This window comes from Bos taurus, chromosome 11 (assembly GCF_002263795.3).
Source record: "Bos taurus isolate L1 Dominette 01449 registration number 42190680 breed Hereford chromosome 11, ARS-UCD2.0, whole genome shotgun sequence".
Classification (NCBI taxonomy): Eukaryota; Metazoa; Chordata; class Mammalia; order Artiodactyla; family Bovidae; genus Bos; species Bos taurus.
In genome coordinates this window covers 102,733,747-102,752,599 of record NC_037338.1, presented here as the reverse complement: position 1 = coordinate 102,752,599, position 18,853 = coordinate 102,733,747, and the positions used below count along the sequence as shown (strand labels likewise).

General features: G+C 44.5%; 1 protein-coding gene across 1 annotated transcript; it reads right to left on the bottom strand.

The window, feature by feature from the left end:
• Positions 1-935: 935 nt before the first annotated feature.
• On the bottom strand, positions 936-18,675 carry GTF3C4 (general transcription factor IIIC subunit 4). Its single transcript, NM_001192382.3, has 5 exons — positions 18,331-18,675; positions 10,438-12,249; positions 7,325-7,455; positions 2,399-2,487; positions 936-1,000 (listed from the first exon to the last, which is right to left on the bottom strand). Exons 1-5 carry the CDS (start codon positions 18,673-18,675, stop codon positions 936-938), a joined length of 2,442 nt encoding a protein of 813 aa, NP_001179311.3.
• Between the last annotated feature and the right edge of the window lie 178 nt (positions 18,676-18,853).

Below are 18,853 nucleotides of genomic sequence, written 5' to 3'. Positions count from 1 at the left end.
CATAGCACCAAGGCTCAAGGGTCCACATTCTGAGCTGTCCAGCTCTCTCTAGAAGTCTCTAGACAGACTTGGGATAGAAATGAGACATCTGGACATGTCAACATGAAAAATAGTAAGGGTTTTAGTACTAGGAGAAAATAAAGGAGAAAATATTCTTTTTCCTCTATGTACAAACATCTCACCTGGTCATCACAGTTCAGTCTGAAGAGAGGTGTGACACAGGTAAACAGGAATACTATGACACCCTCATATACATGGAGGGGTTGGGGCAGAACTGACGACATGGGAGAGATCGTTAAAAACAAGTCACAATTACGAGAGTCACCTGATCTTCCAACACATTAAAACTAACTTTAGTCTTGGCTTTAACCTCTTAAAAACATATAGTTTTAAGAAAATGGTTTCAATACACACGAAAAAAGCTGGCGGGACGTAGATCTGAAGCTATTTGTTGAGAACAAAATATGAGGCCCAAATATTGTTTTAGACATTTGAGTATCTGCTAGACACCATGTGCCATGTACCTGGTAACTAAGCGTCCTGGAGCCATGAGACAGTTCCAGATCTGGGCCAGGGTTAAAGCCTAATTCGGCCCAGCGAGGCCCTTACCCACACTCCCTAGAAGAGGTCACTCTGTTGAGAAACAACAGGGCATTCATTGTGTTCAAACTGTTTCAGTCAAGATACTTCAACACTTGAAAAATAAGTGATAAGGAGTGGGGGCTAATGTTCATCTCAAAATGACTTAAGATCTCTGCACACAGTCCCTTTACAGATATCCTGTAGTCCCTGGAGACGGAGCACACACTTCAGCAGGGAGTTCCCAGGCTTACCGACCGTCACAAGGGCACCTTTCCTCTTGTGGAGGCCAGGCCTGCGCCAGCGCGTCCCAGCTCTTCAGGCTAGACGACACTCTGTCTTCCCACCGTGGACACTCAGAAAACAGGAGAGTCGCAGAAAGGGCAGGGGCTCTGCAGTAACCTCTTGATCCAGTCAGGGTCTGCCAAAGGAAGACAAGCGATAGTTGAGTGCACACTTCAGGGAAAGCAGTCAGATGGGACATGCCCTGGGCCGACCACGGTGTGCAGGTGTGGGTATTCTGGCCCCACTGCACAGAGGTCCTCACTGTAACATTCTAGACGAGGCTGGGCTAGATCTGTGGTTCCCAAAGTTAAATGTGTGATGAAAGAGGAAAATAAGGATAACGAATGAGTGTTTCTCACACATGGTTAATGTTAAAACCTACTCTGAAAACACTGTGTGTCGATGCGCTCTCCTCCTTTTACAGAACTCCCTGGCCTGTCAAATGCTCTGCCTACTGGTGAGTACTGTCCAGAGCTCAGAGATTCCCGTTCTCCCCAGGAGCTGCATGTGGCTCAGTGCAAAGTCAACTGGCAGGTGTGCTTGTTTTTGAGTTTGTTCCCATCTTCCCTGATTTCCTGTCTAAACTATAAACCAATTCTCAATTGCAACAAGTGTTTAAAAGTCCCCCAAATTTGTTTCAAAATAATGCAGCCAGAGGAGAGGAGGAGGACTACAGATGAAATGAAAGATTATGAGCTGGCGATTTTTGAAGTTGAATGACAGGTATATAAGAGTTTCTCATCCTCTTTTTCTCTACTTTTAGGATTGCATTTTCCACAATAAAGAGTCAAAACAGAACAGAACATGCCAACACGTCCACTTCTCAGAATTAGAGAGCTTCAGCCAGTTTAGAGCAAAAATCAAGAAGGCTGTGTGGTTTTACACAGAACATTCTGTGTAAAACATTTGAGACCACACGTTACCCCCAAAGCGTACACCGCCATATGCGTGCTGTCTAGTAAGCTCATTCGGTTAGTGTGATATTAATGAAACTCAGGTTGTAAACTGACATTCATGTGACTATTTAAATCATCAATCCCTGGTTCGTGTCTATGATCTTATTCCAACAATTGATTCAGGAATGTGCACTCTGTCACTAGGGCTATCAGGAAAGAGAGTATCGATGAACCAGAAAAACAGCCCCACCGTGGCCACTAGAAGGGCACCTCCAGGTGCACGTCCTGTTTCGGCAAGGCTGTCTTTATCTGTTACCAGCTGCAGAGTTTTCATTCAAATAGAATCTACATATGCCATCTAAAACAAAGTCTTTGGCGTTGTTTGAATGAATGATTTGCAGTGACAGCACAGCAAACTGCAGCCCTCCTTACTCACACAGTGTGATGCTCTTCGCATGTTGGTGATTCCAGTGACCGTGTTCATCAGGTGTGGGTTCATAACAGCACTGTACAGAGCAGAACGAGCTTGCTCCCTGTCCCCGACGGCCAGAGACCCAGGAGGGGAGAGGGGTGCCCCTGAGGCACCAGCACGTGCAGTGTGCTCAACCTCACCCTGCCGCAGCCAGGGGAGCACCCACCTTCTGGAATTGGATGGCGAGCGATGCTGTCATGGAGCAAACACCTTCTGTATATCAAACTCTGGCAGGACTGGTAGGTTAAAAAGCACCTGAAAGCAGACAGATTGTATCATCAGTGCTACCAACAGTAGAAAGCAGTACAGTGTTGGAAGGTTAACTCACCACGGACAAGTATTCTAAAATGAGTTAACTAAGTGAAGGGCAAAAATGGTTGACAAATTCATGGCAACCATGTATCCCCCTGCACAGGACAGCTGGCCAGACCCACCACACACTTAGTAAAGGGGAAGTGCCCATGTCAGGCTAAGCCAAGAGATACAAGGCTTCTAATCCAGACAGTCACTGCAGCCCTGGGAAAGAATGCAGTCTGTTTATACCCAACTATACTGTGAATTTTTCATACGTTAAACAAAGTAACTATATATCAGAAATTATTGTTAGTGATTTTTAAGATTACGTATAAGCACAATGTTTAAGACTAATGGCACAGTGGTGAAACCTTGAAAGATACAGAAGACACAATTAGTGGTACAAAAAAATAAGGGCCATAAACAAATGCTCAGAGATTCAATTCCACCCAATGACCTTTCACTGAGCATCGGCCAGGACCTGGCAAGTAAGGGCAGGTGGGAGCGATGGGAGGTCAGAGAGAGCTGCTGGGCTCTGCAGGGAAGGTTTTCTGAAAGCTAACAGGATTTAGGAAGAGCAATAAGGAGTAAAGCACACAAAGAAGGGAGGTGGGGGAAGGAGTTCCTAGTCGGTTTACCTTGAGTAAAGACCTGGGTGCACAGGAAGAAAGACTATACCTGAATGAGAGTAAGCACCCATTCTCACCCATTCTTTGTGGAAGAAGCCATTCAAGAGACAACAATGGACAGAGGTTACACGTGAAAACTCTGGAGCCAGAAGGCCAGGTTCTCAGCTCTGCCACTAACCACCTGCATGACTGTGGACAAAGTACTGAACATCCTCAGGCGCCAGTTTCCTCATCTGTGTCCGACACGTGGCTTGAGATGTGCGTGCTGCTGAGCGTTGTGCCTGGTACACTGGCAGCACCAAGAGGTGCTGGTTGCTGTTGTTACAAGACCACTACTATTCCTAGTCTCCCCTGAAACATAAGTCTGAACAGTTAAATTAGAAAAAAATATAGGTACACAATAAAGACTGGAAAAAAATCCTAATATCAGTCAACAAGAGAGGAAATAATGGAATATCCATACAATGGGAAACTCTATGGCTGTTAAGAATGGGATCTATGGAGACTCTCTCTCCTTCGTGCATGCGCTCTTCTCTCTCTCTCCCTCTCTCTCTCTCTCTCTCTCCCTCTCCTGCTATCTTCTAAATAAAATAGAGCTGTAACACTGATTTGCCTAAGAGCTATAGCACGGTTTGTCCAAGACCCGAGAGCTGTGACGCACCGAGGGCTTTAATGTCCGTTGCTCCAAATCTTTGTTGTGACGAGACAAAGAACAGGGGAACGTACACTCGTGTGACATCTGTGGTGCTGTGACACGGGTTTAACCTGGCTGAAACAACCTCTGCGCAGAAGAGGCCAAACACAGCAGGAGCCCAACTGAGCGAGGCTCCCGCGTTAGAAACGGAAGGCGAAGAAACCCAACTCAGGGGAAGGCCCATCGTGCTGGAAACCGGGACAGCGAAAAACGAACTCAGCAGAAAGCTCACGCGGCCCAGTCTCAGATTCCAGAAGACCTCCGGTTAAGCTGTCCAGTTTTCACACCATTTATTGAGGAGACTGTCTTTCCCCCATCGCATAGTCTTGCCTCCTTTGTCGTAAATTAGTTGACCATAGATGACACCACCCTTATTGCAGAAAGTGAAGAGGAACTAAAAAGCCTCTTGATGAAGGTGAAAGAAGAGAGTGAAAAAGTTGGCTTAAAACTCAGCATTCAGAAAACGAAGATCATGGCATCTGGTCCCATCATTTCATGGGAAATAGATGGGGAAACAGTGGAAACAGTGTCAGACTTTATTTTGGGGGGCTCCAAAATCACTGCAGATGGTAACTGCAGCCATTAAATTAAAAGACGCTTACTCCTTGGAAGGAAAGTTATGACCAACCTACATAGCATATTGAAAAGCAGAGGCATTACTTTGCCAACAAAGGTCCGTCTAGTCAAGGCCACAGTTTTTCCAGTGGTCATGTATGGATGTGAGAGTTGGACTGTGAAGAAAGCTGAGCACCAAAGAATTGATGCTTTTGAACTGTGGTGTTGGAGAAGACTCTTGAGAGTCCCTTGGACTGCAAGGAGATCCAACCAGTCCATTCTGAAGGAGATAAGCCCTGGGATTTCTTTAGAAGGAATGATGCTAAAGCTGAAACTCCAGTACTTTGGCCACCTCACGCGAAGAGTTGACTCATTGGAAAAGACTCTGATGCTGGGAGGGATTGGGGGCAGGAGGAGAAGGGGACGACAGAGGATGAGATGTCTGGATGGCATCACTGACTCGATGGACTTGAGTCTGAGTGAACTCCGGGAGTTGGTGATGGACAGGGAGGTCTGGCGTGCTGTGATTTATGGGGTCACAAAGAGTCGGATGGCGTGCTGCGATTCATGGGGTCACAAAGAGTCAGACACGACTGAGCGACTGAACTGAACTGAACTGATACATGAGAAGAGGCTTTGTATATTGCCCTAAACCCCATTCCCTATTCTGGGACCCTTGTGGGTATTTTCTCAAATTTTAAGAAGTTAGGAGCCTATAAAAAACCTCAAGAAGGATCCTTGGTAAATGAAACAGGAAATCTTGCAAATTCACTGAACATTCTCTGACTGTGAGAAGTATACTGACTATTCTCAAGAATGCTAGGAGGTTTATAACATAATTATTGTAATAATTAAACCAACCAGTACAATTTATAAGCACCAGGTGAATACTCATATTGACTGTAATCCACTAATGAGCAGGTGGTATTATTAGTAGTACTGGTATTTGTGTTAATGAATGTTATGGATAGGAGGAATAGAGATGGATTTAAGTTAAACTTGTCACATACTGATTTTGATGGGAGAAAAGAAAAGGACAGTCAAGTAATAATGGGAAAAAATGCTTTTAAATGAGTAAGCACGTGGTCAAATTGTATAGCTGAACAACTTTCAGCATTCATTTCAAAATATTTATATCTGAGAAATTTTAAATTAAAAACCATTAATAAAACTAAATACTTCCAGATTTGGTGATATGTCTGTAAAACTTAATCTGAAATAATATTTATATAAATTAAAATTCAAAACTTAAAAAAAAAAAAAAAAGAATGGGATCTATGCACTGATATAGAAAATAACCACAACATTTTGGTAAGAGAATAGGGAAGTTATTAAGTATATGTAGCAAAATCCTGTTTCTATTGAAAATAAATTTAAACAATTTAGTGAGTGCCTACCATATATCAGACATTGTTCCCGAAATAGCCAGGAACAAAACAACAAAATTCCCTGTCTTCATGAAGCTTTGTACTCTAGAGGGAGGAGAAAAATCCAAAGTAAAAAAATATATTAAGTAGTGATAACTGCTAAGGAGGAAAACAGCCAGGAAGAGGGATGAAGGCTACCAGGAGGGGAGAGGGATGTCCTCGGGTGTCATGATGTTAGGCAGCCTGGTTGGGAAGAAGCCCTGCTGGAAGAGTGGTCCGAGCAGAGAGGATGGCCAGCGCAGATGTCCGGGCTGGGAGGGATGTCGCGTGCATGAGGAAAGACATAGAAGATGGGTTGGGAGATAACTGTAATAACCTGGGCAAGAGATGATGTTTCTTGGATCAGGGATGTAGAGGTGAAGGTAGTGGAAAAGCTGGATTCAAATTTGAAATGCCTGTAAAACTTCCAAACAGAGCAACTGAGCAGGTGCTTAGATATGAAGCCTGGACTGAGGGAAGAGATTCAGACTAAAGTGATGTTAAGTCACCAGTGTACAGATACATGTGGCAGCCCAGGGAGAATGCTGTGGGCTTCCCAGGTGGCTCAGTGGTAAGAATCCACTTGCCAATGCAGGAGCTGCAGGAGACTTGGTTCCATCCCTGGGTTGGGAAGAACCCCTGGAGAAGGGAATGGCAACCCACTCGAGTGTTCTTGCTTGGAGAATCCCATGGACAGAGGGGTCTGGTGGGCCATAGCCCATGGAATCGAAAAGAGTCGGAAATGACTTAGCACACACATACCGTGGGGAGAGTGCTGATAGAAGAAAAACATGTCCAAAGATGGACATCAAGGAGATACTGTGTCCAGGAAGCCAGGTGATAAAACGGTGCTCTATGGAGGAGGAAAAGGGAGGGATCAACAGTGTCAAACAGCCCACAGGGCCACAGAGTGGTCCTCTCAGAGTGACACTGAGGAGAGAGAAGGGGAAGACTTCTACCCTTTGTTAAACCAAACACAGTACAGGAGTACTTTATATTCTATTAACTTTAATGGCCTTTGCTTTCATCATAATGATTTTTTAAAATTCAGTACTAACTTCAAAGTAAAATAGTATTGTGTGTTAGTCACTCAGTCATGTTCGACTCTTTGTGACCCCATGGACTATAGCCTGCCAGGCTCCTCTGTCTGTGGAATTTTCCAGGCAAGGATACTGGAGTGGGTTGCCATTTCCTTTTCCAGGGCATCTTCCCGACCCAGGGACTGAACCTGGGTCTCCTGCATTGCAGGTGGCTGCTTTACCATCTGAGCTACTAGGGAAGTCAAATACAGTATTACCAAAATAAACAGAGAAACTCCTATTACAGTTACAAACAAGCAGTTACAAAGAAAACTACTCCTAAAGGGTTTCAGTCAAACAGATGGAAAAAAAACCACAGCAGGTGTTACGGCAGCAGCTTTTCTCCAGCTTGATGGCATGGGCACCATACCCTTTGGATGAACACTTGACAGTGGTCTGTGGGGCACAGGCTGGAAACACGCAAAAGCAGCTTACCGGAGCCAGATGTGGCCATTGGAGCAGACGGCCTGCTTGCGATCTGTAAACGGCAAGATCTCCTTACACAAACTGCAGTGCTCAGGGAAGGTCTGCTTGTTCATCTTCTTTGAGATGTGTCCAATCAGCACCTAGTAAAACAAAGGGGTCAGTGGCATTTCACGTGAGCGCAGGGCTTCCGAACACCAAGGAGAAGAGGACAACTCCGCAGCGTCTTCCACCAGAGAGGAGCGCTGCGTCCCCATGTGGGCCTGCCACACTGGGTAGAAAGGAAAGAAGCTGGACCTTCAACTTGTGTCAACTGGTTGAGTAAAATAAAATAAATTCAATCAGGCACCCCGTGACAACGGGGAACTTTACTCACTAAAGGAGAAATGTTCTGAAACACAAATCTTATTATTTGCCTTTACTTGCTTCTGAAAGGACTTCAGAGTTCTGTCAGAAGACAAAGTATTCAGCTATACTTAAAATGTTTGACTTTTAAGAAAGAAAAGCATAATCTGTACAGGCAAAGTATCATGTGAAATACTAACTCTAGAACGAAACAAATGTCTATTCTTTCAGAAAAGCTTACAAAGTAAAAAGATGATCAAGATTAAAAAATAATACCTTCTCCTTCTGATGGCCCAAAGACCCACAACCAATCTAGTGAGCCCGCGATAGGAGACCCACCAGCCCCACAGCAAAGGTATGGGGGGCCCACTGTAGGAGGTAGACAGGGCAGCTTGAGGCCTTGGCCCTACTTCAGTTTTGCTTCTTTCTCTGCTTTATTAGGATTGCACCAGGTCAATCAAAGTCTGAAAAAGACTAAATCTACTTCATTATCTTGTTGGAAAAAACCTCCACAAGCTACGTTTTTGGGAGGCATGGAATATGTCAATCCTCAAGAACCACCTTGTCTTATTAGCAGATATGTCCTTCAAAGTTATAATCCATTTACACTTGAGCTCTTGTGTAAGAAGAACTTACTAGTTTGCCATTCACTAAAATTAGCTCACTGATGTTCTGAAGGGTATCTTAATAGCTCAGAAGGGTGTCTTTTTTTTTTTTTTTTCAGAAGGGTGTCTTACCTACTGTGCATATAACTTGCAAATTTAAAGTCCATTAACTTTTGGCCTTTTTTAAAGGTCTTGAGAATTCTAATTTATGGTCCCTTATAGCAAGGACAACTACTGTACCAGGTTTGAAAAGATTCATTTTAGGTACACAGAAGGATTTTCAAACAAGACATGTATTGTTTTCAATCGAAACTAAGTTGCTGTAGCTGGGCCGAGGTATAATCTTCCTTTCTTTAAACTGGCCGTGTTGGAACCAAGTTAACTGTGCTAAATGTAGCTTTCCATGCTCACACAGCATGTGCAATAATTATTCTAAACCACTGCAAACCAACTGTCATTATAGATTTACTAATAAGTTTTTGTTAATATTTTACACGTATAGTATCCTTACTTGGTCCTATGAACCAGCGGTAACCAGAAAACTCCTTCACACCATTGAGATCACAATGAAACGATCTTCAAAAGTTGACTTTTGAAGATGAAAAGTCAGATACATGAAGAGTGCATCTTAACTGCTCCTGAGTGTGAATGAACACGCTGCTGCTGTACATCAGTAAAGAAAAGGTGCTGCAGCCAGGAGCCGCACGTTACCACTGCCCGAGGGTGAGCCCTGAGGGAGCTCAGGATGGAGGCAGGATGGCCCCCATCTAGCTGTCAGCTGCTGCAGTGCCCCCAGTGGGGCATCCTAAGGAGACCCAGGCTGAGAATCACAGGATATGTGGCCCCAGACAGCTAAGGTACACATCAAAGTAATGACTGCAGTGAGCCCAGACCCTGTTATCTTCCCATACAGAGAGAAGCCCTAAATTCCTTAACCTGATATGTCTTGGTTTCCTTATTTGCAACAAAGACTGACTACGGTCTTCGTTGTAAAAACGCTTATATATCCTAGCTCCACACCCTTGCCCTTCTGGTGCAGTCTCTCTGAGTTATCTTAGACGCTGCGTCCCAGGCTTAAGTCCTCAGTTTTGCCTGCTGAATAAAACATAACTTTTAGGTTATGCTTTTTTTTCCCAGTCAACATCAGATTGTCGCAAACATCCTTAAGAAATAATTTTAGGAGTATATGGATACACACACACAACTTTCCAACAAGAAAATGCAACAAGTGACTTGTGAATGGTTTAACATTACGCATGAAGATACCTGAATTTATTACCTTCAATTAACATTTTAGATTTTAGATAAGACTTCAGGCAGTGAGAATAAACATCAAACTTCAGAGTAAAAAGGACGATAGTCTTGTCTTCTTGAATATTTTAGTATACAGTATGTTCCTTAAAACAGTTTTTCAGGATTTTAGAAGCTGTTAGCTCAGGATTCCTGGTTAAAAAGTCTACATGACACTAAACTGCACAAAATTAAAGGCCTCTTTCCTATAGGAATTCTCAGAACCCTTAGAAGGATGATGTACACTGGAAACCTCTAAGAGGAGTATGGCGTATTTCCCCAAGCTTGGAACCCTATTGTTCTGTCAGAGAACTTTAATTCTGTGAAATACATTTTAGATAACACTGTAAGGTTGTTCTACCACCAAAATAAAGATTATACTCAGTTTTTGCAGGTGGGGGAGGGGAACAAACACCCAATGGATAATCATTTTACTTCCTATGCCCTTGTAGGCTAAATGAGAAAACCTCCTGAAGTCCTATCAAATGCAAAGAATCCCTGCCACAGGCCTCCCCCTCCCATCTTTCTGCAGACAGGAAGGGGAGGGCGGGCCTGCCATCCTTCCCCTGTAGTGTTTGCCCAATCACAGCCCTGCAGTGTCTGCCCAAGTCTGCTCCTGGAGCTCATCCACAGCCCGAAATCGCCCAAACCATGGACATCAATCGAGGCACCAGTAAGAGTAAGAACTGACATAATTCTTAGCGGGACATGAATATGTCCTCTGCATTAATCTGCTTCCTATTTATTTTCCTGCACCTCATGCTCATCAATTACCTAAAAATGTCAAAGCAGAGGTTGAGTTTTACGAATTCAGTTTAAGTCATTTCTTTCTCGTGAAGCAAGCAGATTTTTCGGTTTTCAGTGTTTTTGCTGACAAACACCTACCCGTGCGGTTCTGTCATCATACTCCTCATCAGACATCAGGAAGTTACAGAGTCCCCTGGTGGGGATGCTAGTGTTTTCTGTGATCCAGGTGTGTAGATACACTTCGCCCAGGACTCGCTTCATGTGCTCCCTCGTCAAGTGCATTTCCACTGCTTCAATTTTTCCCTGGATTTCAAGGAGTTTCTCTTCCATTGGCTCTCGGCCTCCAGTATCCGCAGATTGAGGGAGTAAGTCCTCTGTGGGGTCCTCTGGATCGCCGTCTTTGCTTTGCTTACTAATCTGTTTGGAAGAGGTGCCTTCCTCCTGCTGTTCATCCTCAGCATTGCCCATCCCAGGTGAGTCAACTAGCAAGATTTTTGAGTCCTCGTGGGTGGGTTTGCACAAGGCTTCTGAAGGGGTTTTCTGCATCGACTGATATAAAATTCTCAAGAGGAAGAGTTTGAAACGCCAGTAATAGGTGGCCCCACTGCTTTCGATCTTTTTTTCCAAAGCTTCATGTAAAAATTGAGGGATATGCTTATCCTTTAAAATCTTCCAGCGTACTAGGTCTATTAAATCTACCTGCTTAAAGAGATTCTGGACAGAAGACTCCAGAAGCTGAGCAGCTGCCTCTTCAAAGGTTTTGAGAGTAACGAACTGAACCTGGTAGTTTTTGTTAACGGGATGGAGGCCGTTGACCATGCCCTCAGTGGTGATGACGGCCAGGTATGCGCCGCAGGGGCTCACGGCTATCCCGTGTGTCCTCACGGAGCCAAACACATCAGAGAGTTTAATCAACTGGTGCTCAAACTTCAACGCCACATCTGTGAAAATGGGGATCAGCTGCCTCACCTTGCCGTCACTGGAGCAAGTATACACCGTCCCATTCTGCTTGTCGGCAGTCATGGAGACGATGGGCAGGGAGTGCAGGCCTGTGACGTGAGAGTTGTGAACATTCAGACCTGCTTTGGAGATCAGGAGAAGACACCAAAACACATAGGACCCTCGTGCGGCCACCACTAAGCTGCAGCTGCACTTCTGGTAAGGGTGATACAGCGGCACGCACTTGATGCTGTGGACTGGCAGCTGGTCCATTTCTTTCCACAAGACGACAGGCTGCCTCAAGGTGAAATAGCCTTTGACTGCTTTAAGGTTGACAGGCAGGATTTTCACAGGCCCAAAAGCACTCCCCACTATAAGGCCGCTCATTTTCCGATTGTTGTGCTCATATTCCCACCAGAACAAAACGCTAGGAGAGCTGATTCCTGACTCGATGGTGTTGCATGAAGAGATGGACTCCTTCCCTGCAAAGGGGAGCTGGAACTGCCACACGGCGATGTTCCCGTTCTCGAAGAGGACCGCCAGGAGCACGCTGCCCACGTCGCGGCACTCGTTGTTGTGCTTGACCTGCTGGGTGGTGCAGATGCCCGACCACTCCATGCGCACCGGCGCCTGCATGCTGTGTCGCCTCTGAAACTCGGCGAAATCCCTGAGACTGCCCTCCGGGGCCTCGTTTCTGGAGAACCTGTAGCTGGTCTCATAGAGACGCTCTCCATAAATCTCCGTCAGGTCCACCAGCTGGACCCACTGCAGTCTGTTGAGGTTAGCCTGGATGGTCAGGCGATTGTCCATGGTCAGTGCGGCCAGCAGGCACCTGCCATTAGCGTCACAGCCCACAGGGGACCAGCTAGTGTACTTGAACCCTCTCAGTGGTGGCAGAGCCTTCCCCTCAGGGTTGAACACCCTGTCCAACATGAAAGTCTGACTGACTGTGGGGTCTTCAGAGGTGGCAAATCTCTGTTTACACTCGGCAACTTCCCTTTTTGAGCCAACCTGAAAATAAGATATAAAAACTATCAGATAAATATTTCACTCTAAGAAGAACAGATTTACATTGCATAGGGTGGATTAATTGATCCACATAAATACGTACAGTAATTTGACATCAATTCTATTAATTTTGACGCGACATAGATTTAAAAGATCAATTTCATGCCTAAAACTAAACAAGCATTTACTCACGAAATGGCAATTTTAAAAATTTTAGTTTGTTTATAGGAAATGGCAGTATTTTTAAGGGTCAGAGAAAGTGCTGTGGTTACTCACAGCCTGGTTCCCACCTTCTTCTCAGAATTAACAAACGCAGTAGCAATGACAGAAGTGTAGTTGATTCTAAAGAGTCAACTAAGCATTCTGCTAAACTAGTCACAAACAATAAAGGAGTTTAAAAGTCATGAAAAGTTATGTATCTATATCTATATATAAATATATATATATCTTTGATACAATTAGATGTTTGGATTTTTAACAATATCTTTGCAATATAAGTCTTCCATCTGAAATTTCACTGACAGATTACTCTGAGAACCAGCTCCAATAGCTCTTTCCAGTTTCTACAGAATAATGTCCACCCTGCCTTCCCTGGCTCCCCCTTGTGTAGAATAATCTTTCCTCCTATCTGAACCCATCTATCCTACCAGGTCAAGCTCTATGAGACTTTCTGAGAACATTCTAGCTTTCACTTATCGCTCTCTCCTCCAAGTTTGCAACATACACGAGCAGTTCTATTTATTTAATGTCTAGGTGTACAATGGTAAGCTCTTTAGAAACACTTTAAAGGAACATTAAAAATAGAGGAGACAGAAATGACCAAAAGAAGGTGATCCAGAATTGTAAGAAGATAGCCAGAAGACTAAAGCCAAAGAGAGCAGAGGTCAATTAGAAATGATTTCTGTTATGTCAGAAGTAGGAAGAAGGACTTGATCCACTGTCTTTTCTTCTTTTCCATAGATGCTTATCTTCAAACTGGAAAGGGTACATTAAACATGATCAATAAAGAATTCTAGCCAAAATATACATGGATATAACAAAAACACACACAAAAAAACTCACTTTAAATGAGTTTAAGCCCCAAAGCCCAGAAGAATAACACTCCAGAACATAGAAGATGAATTCAGAACTATAACATTCCTCAATACAGCTCGGACAACTGGAAATGTGTCAGAAAACCATACTGCAATGAATAGTTAACTGCTAGATCACATTAACAAATAAGCTTATAAAGTGAAAGGTAGATAAAGATCCTCTAGAGAAGGAAATGGCAACCCACTCCAGTATTCTTGCTGGGAAAATCCCACTGACAGAGGAGCCTGGCAGGCTAGTCCATGGGGTCACAAAGAGTTGGATGTGACTGTCCACAGAGACATAGATACAAATCCCAACAAATGAATTAGAAGACTAACTTTTTCTAAACTGTGTTAAACAGAATATCACTCTACTAAATTGCCCCTTGAAAAAGAGTTTTGTAACTAAAACTGTTTTGAAAGTGCTGTTTATTACACATTATTCCCCCTTCAAGAGTTATCGCCGGGAGCTACTATAGAGTAGCTCTGTAGCTACCATAGAGCTACAGAGTTATCTAAACTTTTTTTTAACAACAGAACCTTATGGTGTTGGTGGGGGGGTGGGGCGGTGCAGGGGCAGTCATCTTTCTTCATCCTAAGTAACACTCTGGAAATGGGCTCTTAGGCAGTGTATCTTAATTGCAGGGTAGTCTCTTGGATACACCTATGGATATACTGGAGAAATACAGACCAGAAATTCCAAATAGAGGTGTCACTGGCTAGTCTGTTAATAAAACGACGCTAATCAAAGCCCACAGCTTTGTATGGGGTAGATAAAATTTGATTGAAAATCTGCAGATTGCTGGGATTCAAATCCTGGCTCTGTCACATACTAGCTCTGTGACCCTGAGCAAATTGTTTAAACCTTCTGGCTTTAATTTCCTCATCTATAAAGAGTGCAATGACACATTCTCATAGAGTTAGGAAGGTTAATTAAGTCAATGCATGTAAAGCATATATTAATAAATACTCAATAAATGTTATCTACGATGACAAGTAGTCGTAGTCTCTGAGAATTCAGTAAATGTTAACGAGACCTAATAAAAGTAAAATGCAGGTTAGGCAGGTATTAAGTTGTCTGCCAAATGGAGGGTGGATATAAAATTATTCACCAAATCCCATAATACTACAAACTAAGCAATAATTCTCAGACTAGGATAATTTACTACAATAGAAACTACTATAGAACTGAAAATAAACTTAGAGAATGCATAACTCCAAACAGCAGTACAGAATGAAATAAAGGAAGCTCAAGCTTGGTCCTAACCCACAGCAGCAAGAATCCTTGACAGAATGGAGAGCAGCTTGGATGTCAGCCAGTAAGGAAAATCCTTAGGGTTTTGTGCAATAATTTCCATGTTAGGTAATCTGAATTAACCTAGTGCACCTCCCCTCAACTCTTCACATCACAAAACTAGTTAACGAATCAAAACAAGTACTCAGATGCCCCAGGAGCATGTTAGTTAAGAGTCCAGCTCTCAGAGGCTGAGCCCCAGTCAATCTTTTCACTATATGCTATCCTGTTTCTAGTTGGCCACTATGACAACTAATCAGCACATACTTTGTAAGCACCTAACAAAAACTCACTTGAAGCTCGTAGACAGTAAGCTTCTTGAGGGCAGGAATATAATTCCAAAGACAGGAAACAGTTATTTAACTTAATGGAGTAGATGGCGTTGATATTACTAAAGCTCCTAACAGCTGAAACAAACAAAAGTAGTCATGCACGTATTATTAGATTTTGGAACTGTTTGCAACTAGATGATTCACTAAATCAGCAGTCCAATGGGAAGAGAAATTGTAAACTTGTTCTTAAGTCACTACTTCACTGGTTCTCAGATTTATACCATTCACTTTTATATCAATGCCCAGGGCAGTAACTTGCAAAGAGCAGATAATATGTGAACTATTATTATAACTGTGTATTTTCCTGAAAAAACTCATAATCTAAATAACGATCAGAGCAAAAGTTTCAAAGAGGTTTAGCATCTAGCCGTCTAGCAGTTCTACACACTGAAACTGCGATCTAGGTTGCAGGAGTCCATCTTCCTTGTTGGAGCAAACTGGCCAGCACCAAAGAGATTTCAGTCCACAGGGCCTGTGAGTGGGCAGTGCCACCAAAGCACAGACAGAGACTTCCTTACACTCCCACCATTACTCCAGCTTTACCCCACAGAGGCCTCTCTCAGAACTGCAGGGACATCTCGGCCTTCATTCCCCAGGCAGGGCCTGCGAATGAGACTGCCAACTGACCGGTGCTTTCTGTGAGGTGCACACCAAAGCAGAAGGGGAAGACACCACTGAATAATTTCAGGAAAGCAATCGATTACTAGAGGGATATATAAGGATTTCCTATTACTCATTTTCCAGTTGTAGGACCAACGACAAGAATCAAATTTTTATCAGAATACAGTGATAAGAGATAACTTTGTATCCATAGCCAAAGCATTAACCCAGAGACCTTCCTTCATACTTGCATGACTATTTTTTAACCTGAGCATTTACAGTGTGCCAGGAACTGTGCTAAGTAATCACATATGGACATATAAGCATATATATAAATATACACATATAATAATATATTTTAACTTAATCTTCTAAAGATGCTAAACGAGGTAGGCTTTATTATCCTTTTACAGATAGACCTGGCTTGCTATCTTGTGCCAAAGTGTAGTCTCTCTTTTTTTAAAATATTTTTGTTTATTTATTTATTTGGGTGCATTGGGTCTTAGTCATGGCATGTGGGATCTAGTTCCCTGACCAGGAATTAAACCTCCGGCCCCCTGCATTCAGAGCTTGGAATCTTAGCCACTGGACCACCACGGAAGTCCCCAAAGTGTACTCTCTTAACCCCTGTTTTATGCTGACTCCAACCATCACCTACTTGCCTCTAGTCCAGTGGGAGTCACATTCCTGCACCACACCAGGTCAGTCTTCATCTATGACGCTGTAACAGCACCTCAGGGCTTCCTAAACTGAAGTCAACCATCTCAGACTGACCTTCCAAGTTCCCAAACTGACCTCACTTTACTGTCTCCGACTCTCTAGGAAAGCTACTTGACCTCAGCTGTGAACCCAAAATCATTTACGCAAGCAACCAGAAGCTGTGTTCATCACTTAAGTGTCTGTGCACAAGATGGGCACCTTATTCCTGGCACTTGGATGACCCCTTTCTCCCTTCTTTTTACAACCCAAACCCTACTTTTTTTTTTTAGGTCTGCTGCAGATTCACCACCAAATAACCTTTCCTAATAAAAGCATCTCGGTTCAGCATTCCTTTACTTCTTTAAATTCTCTCTGCTGAAGCATTAAGTCTACCACACTGAGACACACACTTAAAATTTTCTCTAGCTGATGTGCATATAGTTAGCATCAGTAAGTTCCTTTTCAGCAGAGGTGAAAGGTGTCTCACCTTTTAAAACCCCTCTGTTCTGCCTCCCTCCTTGAGTGTTTCTCAGTTTCATAGGATCACCAACATCTATTCACATGACTGGTTTATCAGTTGAGTTGCTCAGGCATGTCTGACTCTTTGCGACCCCATGGACAGTTGCACACCAGGCTTCCCTGTCCATCACCAAATTCCAGGTGACTGGTTTATACTTGAATCAATTTGTCACACCCTGTCCAAGATCTTTGAAAATTTAGTCATACAAACTTATCAATGATCTAATTCAACATCAAGCTGTCACTTTCAAACTTGGATTAAGTATGCTAAAAGTGGTGTGGGTTCTCTGCACCCCATTCAGTCACTGATCTATATTTTAAATGGCTTGGCAGAGTAGTTTTTTTTTTTTAAACTTCATATTCACAGAAACACTTTCTCTGTATATAGATACATATTACAACTTATCACTACCTATTATTACATTGTTGTTTTTGATCTGTCAAAAGAATGAATGTAAGCTCCAAGAGGACAGGGATTTTGTTTTTGTACAATGTTTTACTTCTGGAGCCTAGATTGATCTCTGGCTGATACATTGTTGCTGTTGTTTCAGTCACTAAGTTCTACCAAGTCCTAGCCCACCCTTTGGCAACCCCATGGACTGTGTAGCGCCCCAGGCTCCTCAGTCCATGAGATTTCCATAGTGGTATTCAAAGGTGTGTTGAAAGAATGAATGTACATTTTGATAATCACACATATGCATACAGACCTATAAAGCAAATAGTAATAAAGTTTTAATATTTTTAAACCATTAAATGAACAACACGACTTCCTACTTTAAAACATTTTGAAAATGGTGATGCTCCAACAATAAAACTTTAGCAGTTTTAAAGTTCTGAAGGCAAACTTAGTTAATCTGAAGCCAAAAGAACTAAATCTACACGAAGCATTCAATCTATACGAAGATCTTAAGAGTTGCATTTATTTCCAGAAGCTTTATTTTTCATTCTACATCCCAAAGCCTTTTCGTTATTGAAGAAAAACTGGAGTACTAACCCCTGACATCCAGTATCTATCCATCTGCCCAAGATGAGAAGGACCACTCATATAACAAAGTCACTGAAACAGTTAAAGACAAAGCAAAAAAAAAAAAAAAATTTCTGTCTTCCAAAGCCAAGGAGGCGGAAGAGGAGGGCACATCACAGTAAACAAAGCCAGCCAGGAGCCTCGGGGAGCAGGCCCCAGACAATAGGAGCGGGTGGCAGAGGCAGGTCTGGGGTTGGGTCAACACGGGGGTGGAGCCTAAGAAAGCACCAAGGGAAGAAATCTGCGCCAGCAGCCAGCCAGACGCCGGGCCGCAGGGAGAACTTGGCTCCGGAGAGGGACCTTCCGAAATGTACCTGTGTCTCGGGAGTGGGTGGGCGATCCGGGAAACTGGGCATACACGGCGTCCCCCCGACCCCTTAAGCTACGGCGGCGACCCTAAAGACTCAGGGTGCGAGGAGGCGGGAATCCCCGGCCGAGGCGTGGGCCCGGGGATTCCCCCGGGGACCCGCGGGGACGCGGCCGCGGGAGGGAAGGGAGGCGGGCAGGAGACCCCCAGAGCCCGGGGCGGCGGGCATGACTTACTTTGAGGAAGCAGCTGTGGAGAGGCGCGGGCACCGACGTGCGGTGGATAACCAGGTCCTGGCCCGGGTTGTGCACGTCGCAGATGAGTTCCAGCACGGCGATGCTGCGGGCCGTGGACACCGACACGCGGTGGTCCTCGGACCACGCCAGCGGCTCCAGGCCGCTCACCGCGTACTGCAGCCTCACCGCCGGCTCCCGCCGAGTCACCAGCAGGCGGAACGCCGTGCTGGGCCCCGGGGCCGCGTCCGCCGCCGGCTCCTTCCCGCCGGTCTCAGAGCCCTCCACCTCCTCGGGCGGCGCGGGCCGCTCGGCCGCGGGCCCCACCCGGGTCAGGGCCGTATTCATCTCTCCTCGGAGGCAGAGGCCGGGCCCCGGGGCGCGCGCCAACCTCCCCCTCCTCCTCCCCCTCCCCGCCCCGCTCCGCCCCGCCCCGCCCCGCGTCGCTGTCCAGTTGCCGCCTCCCGCACCGAGGCCGCCGGGCCCCCAGCTTTCCTCAGCGGTGGTTTCCCCCCCTCAGGCCCGG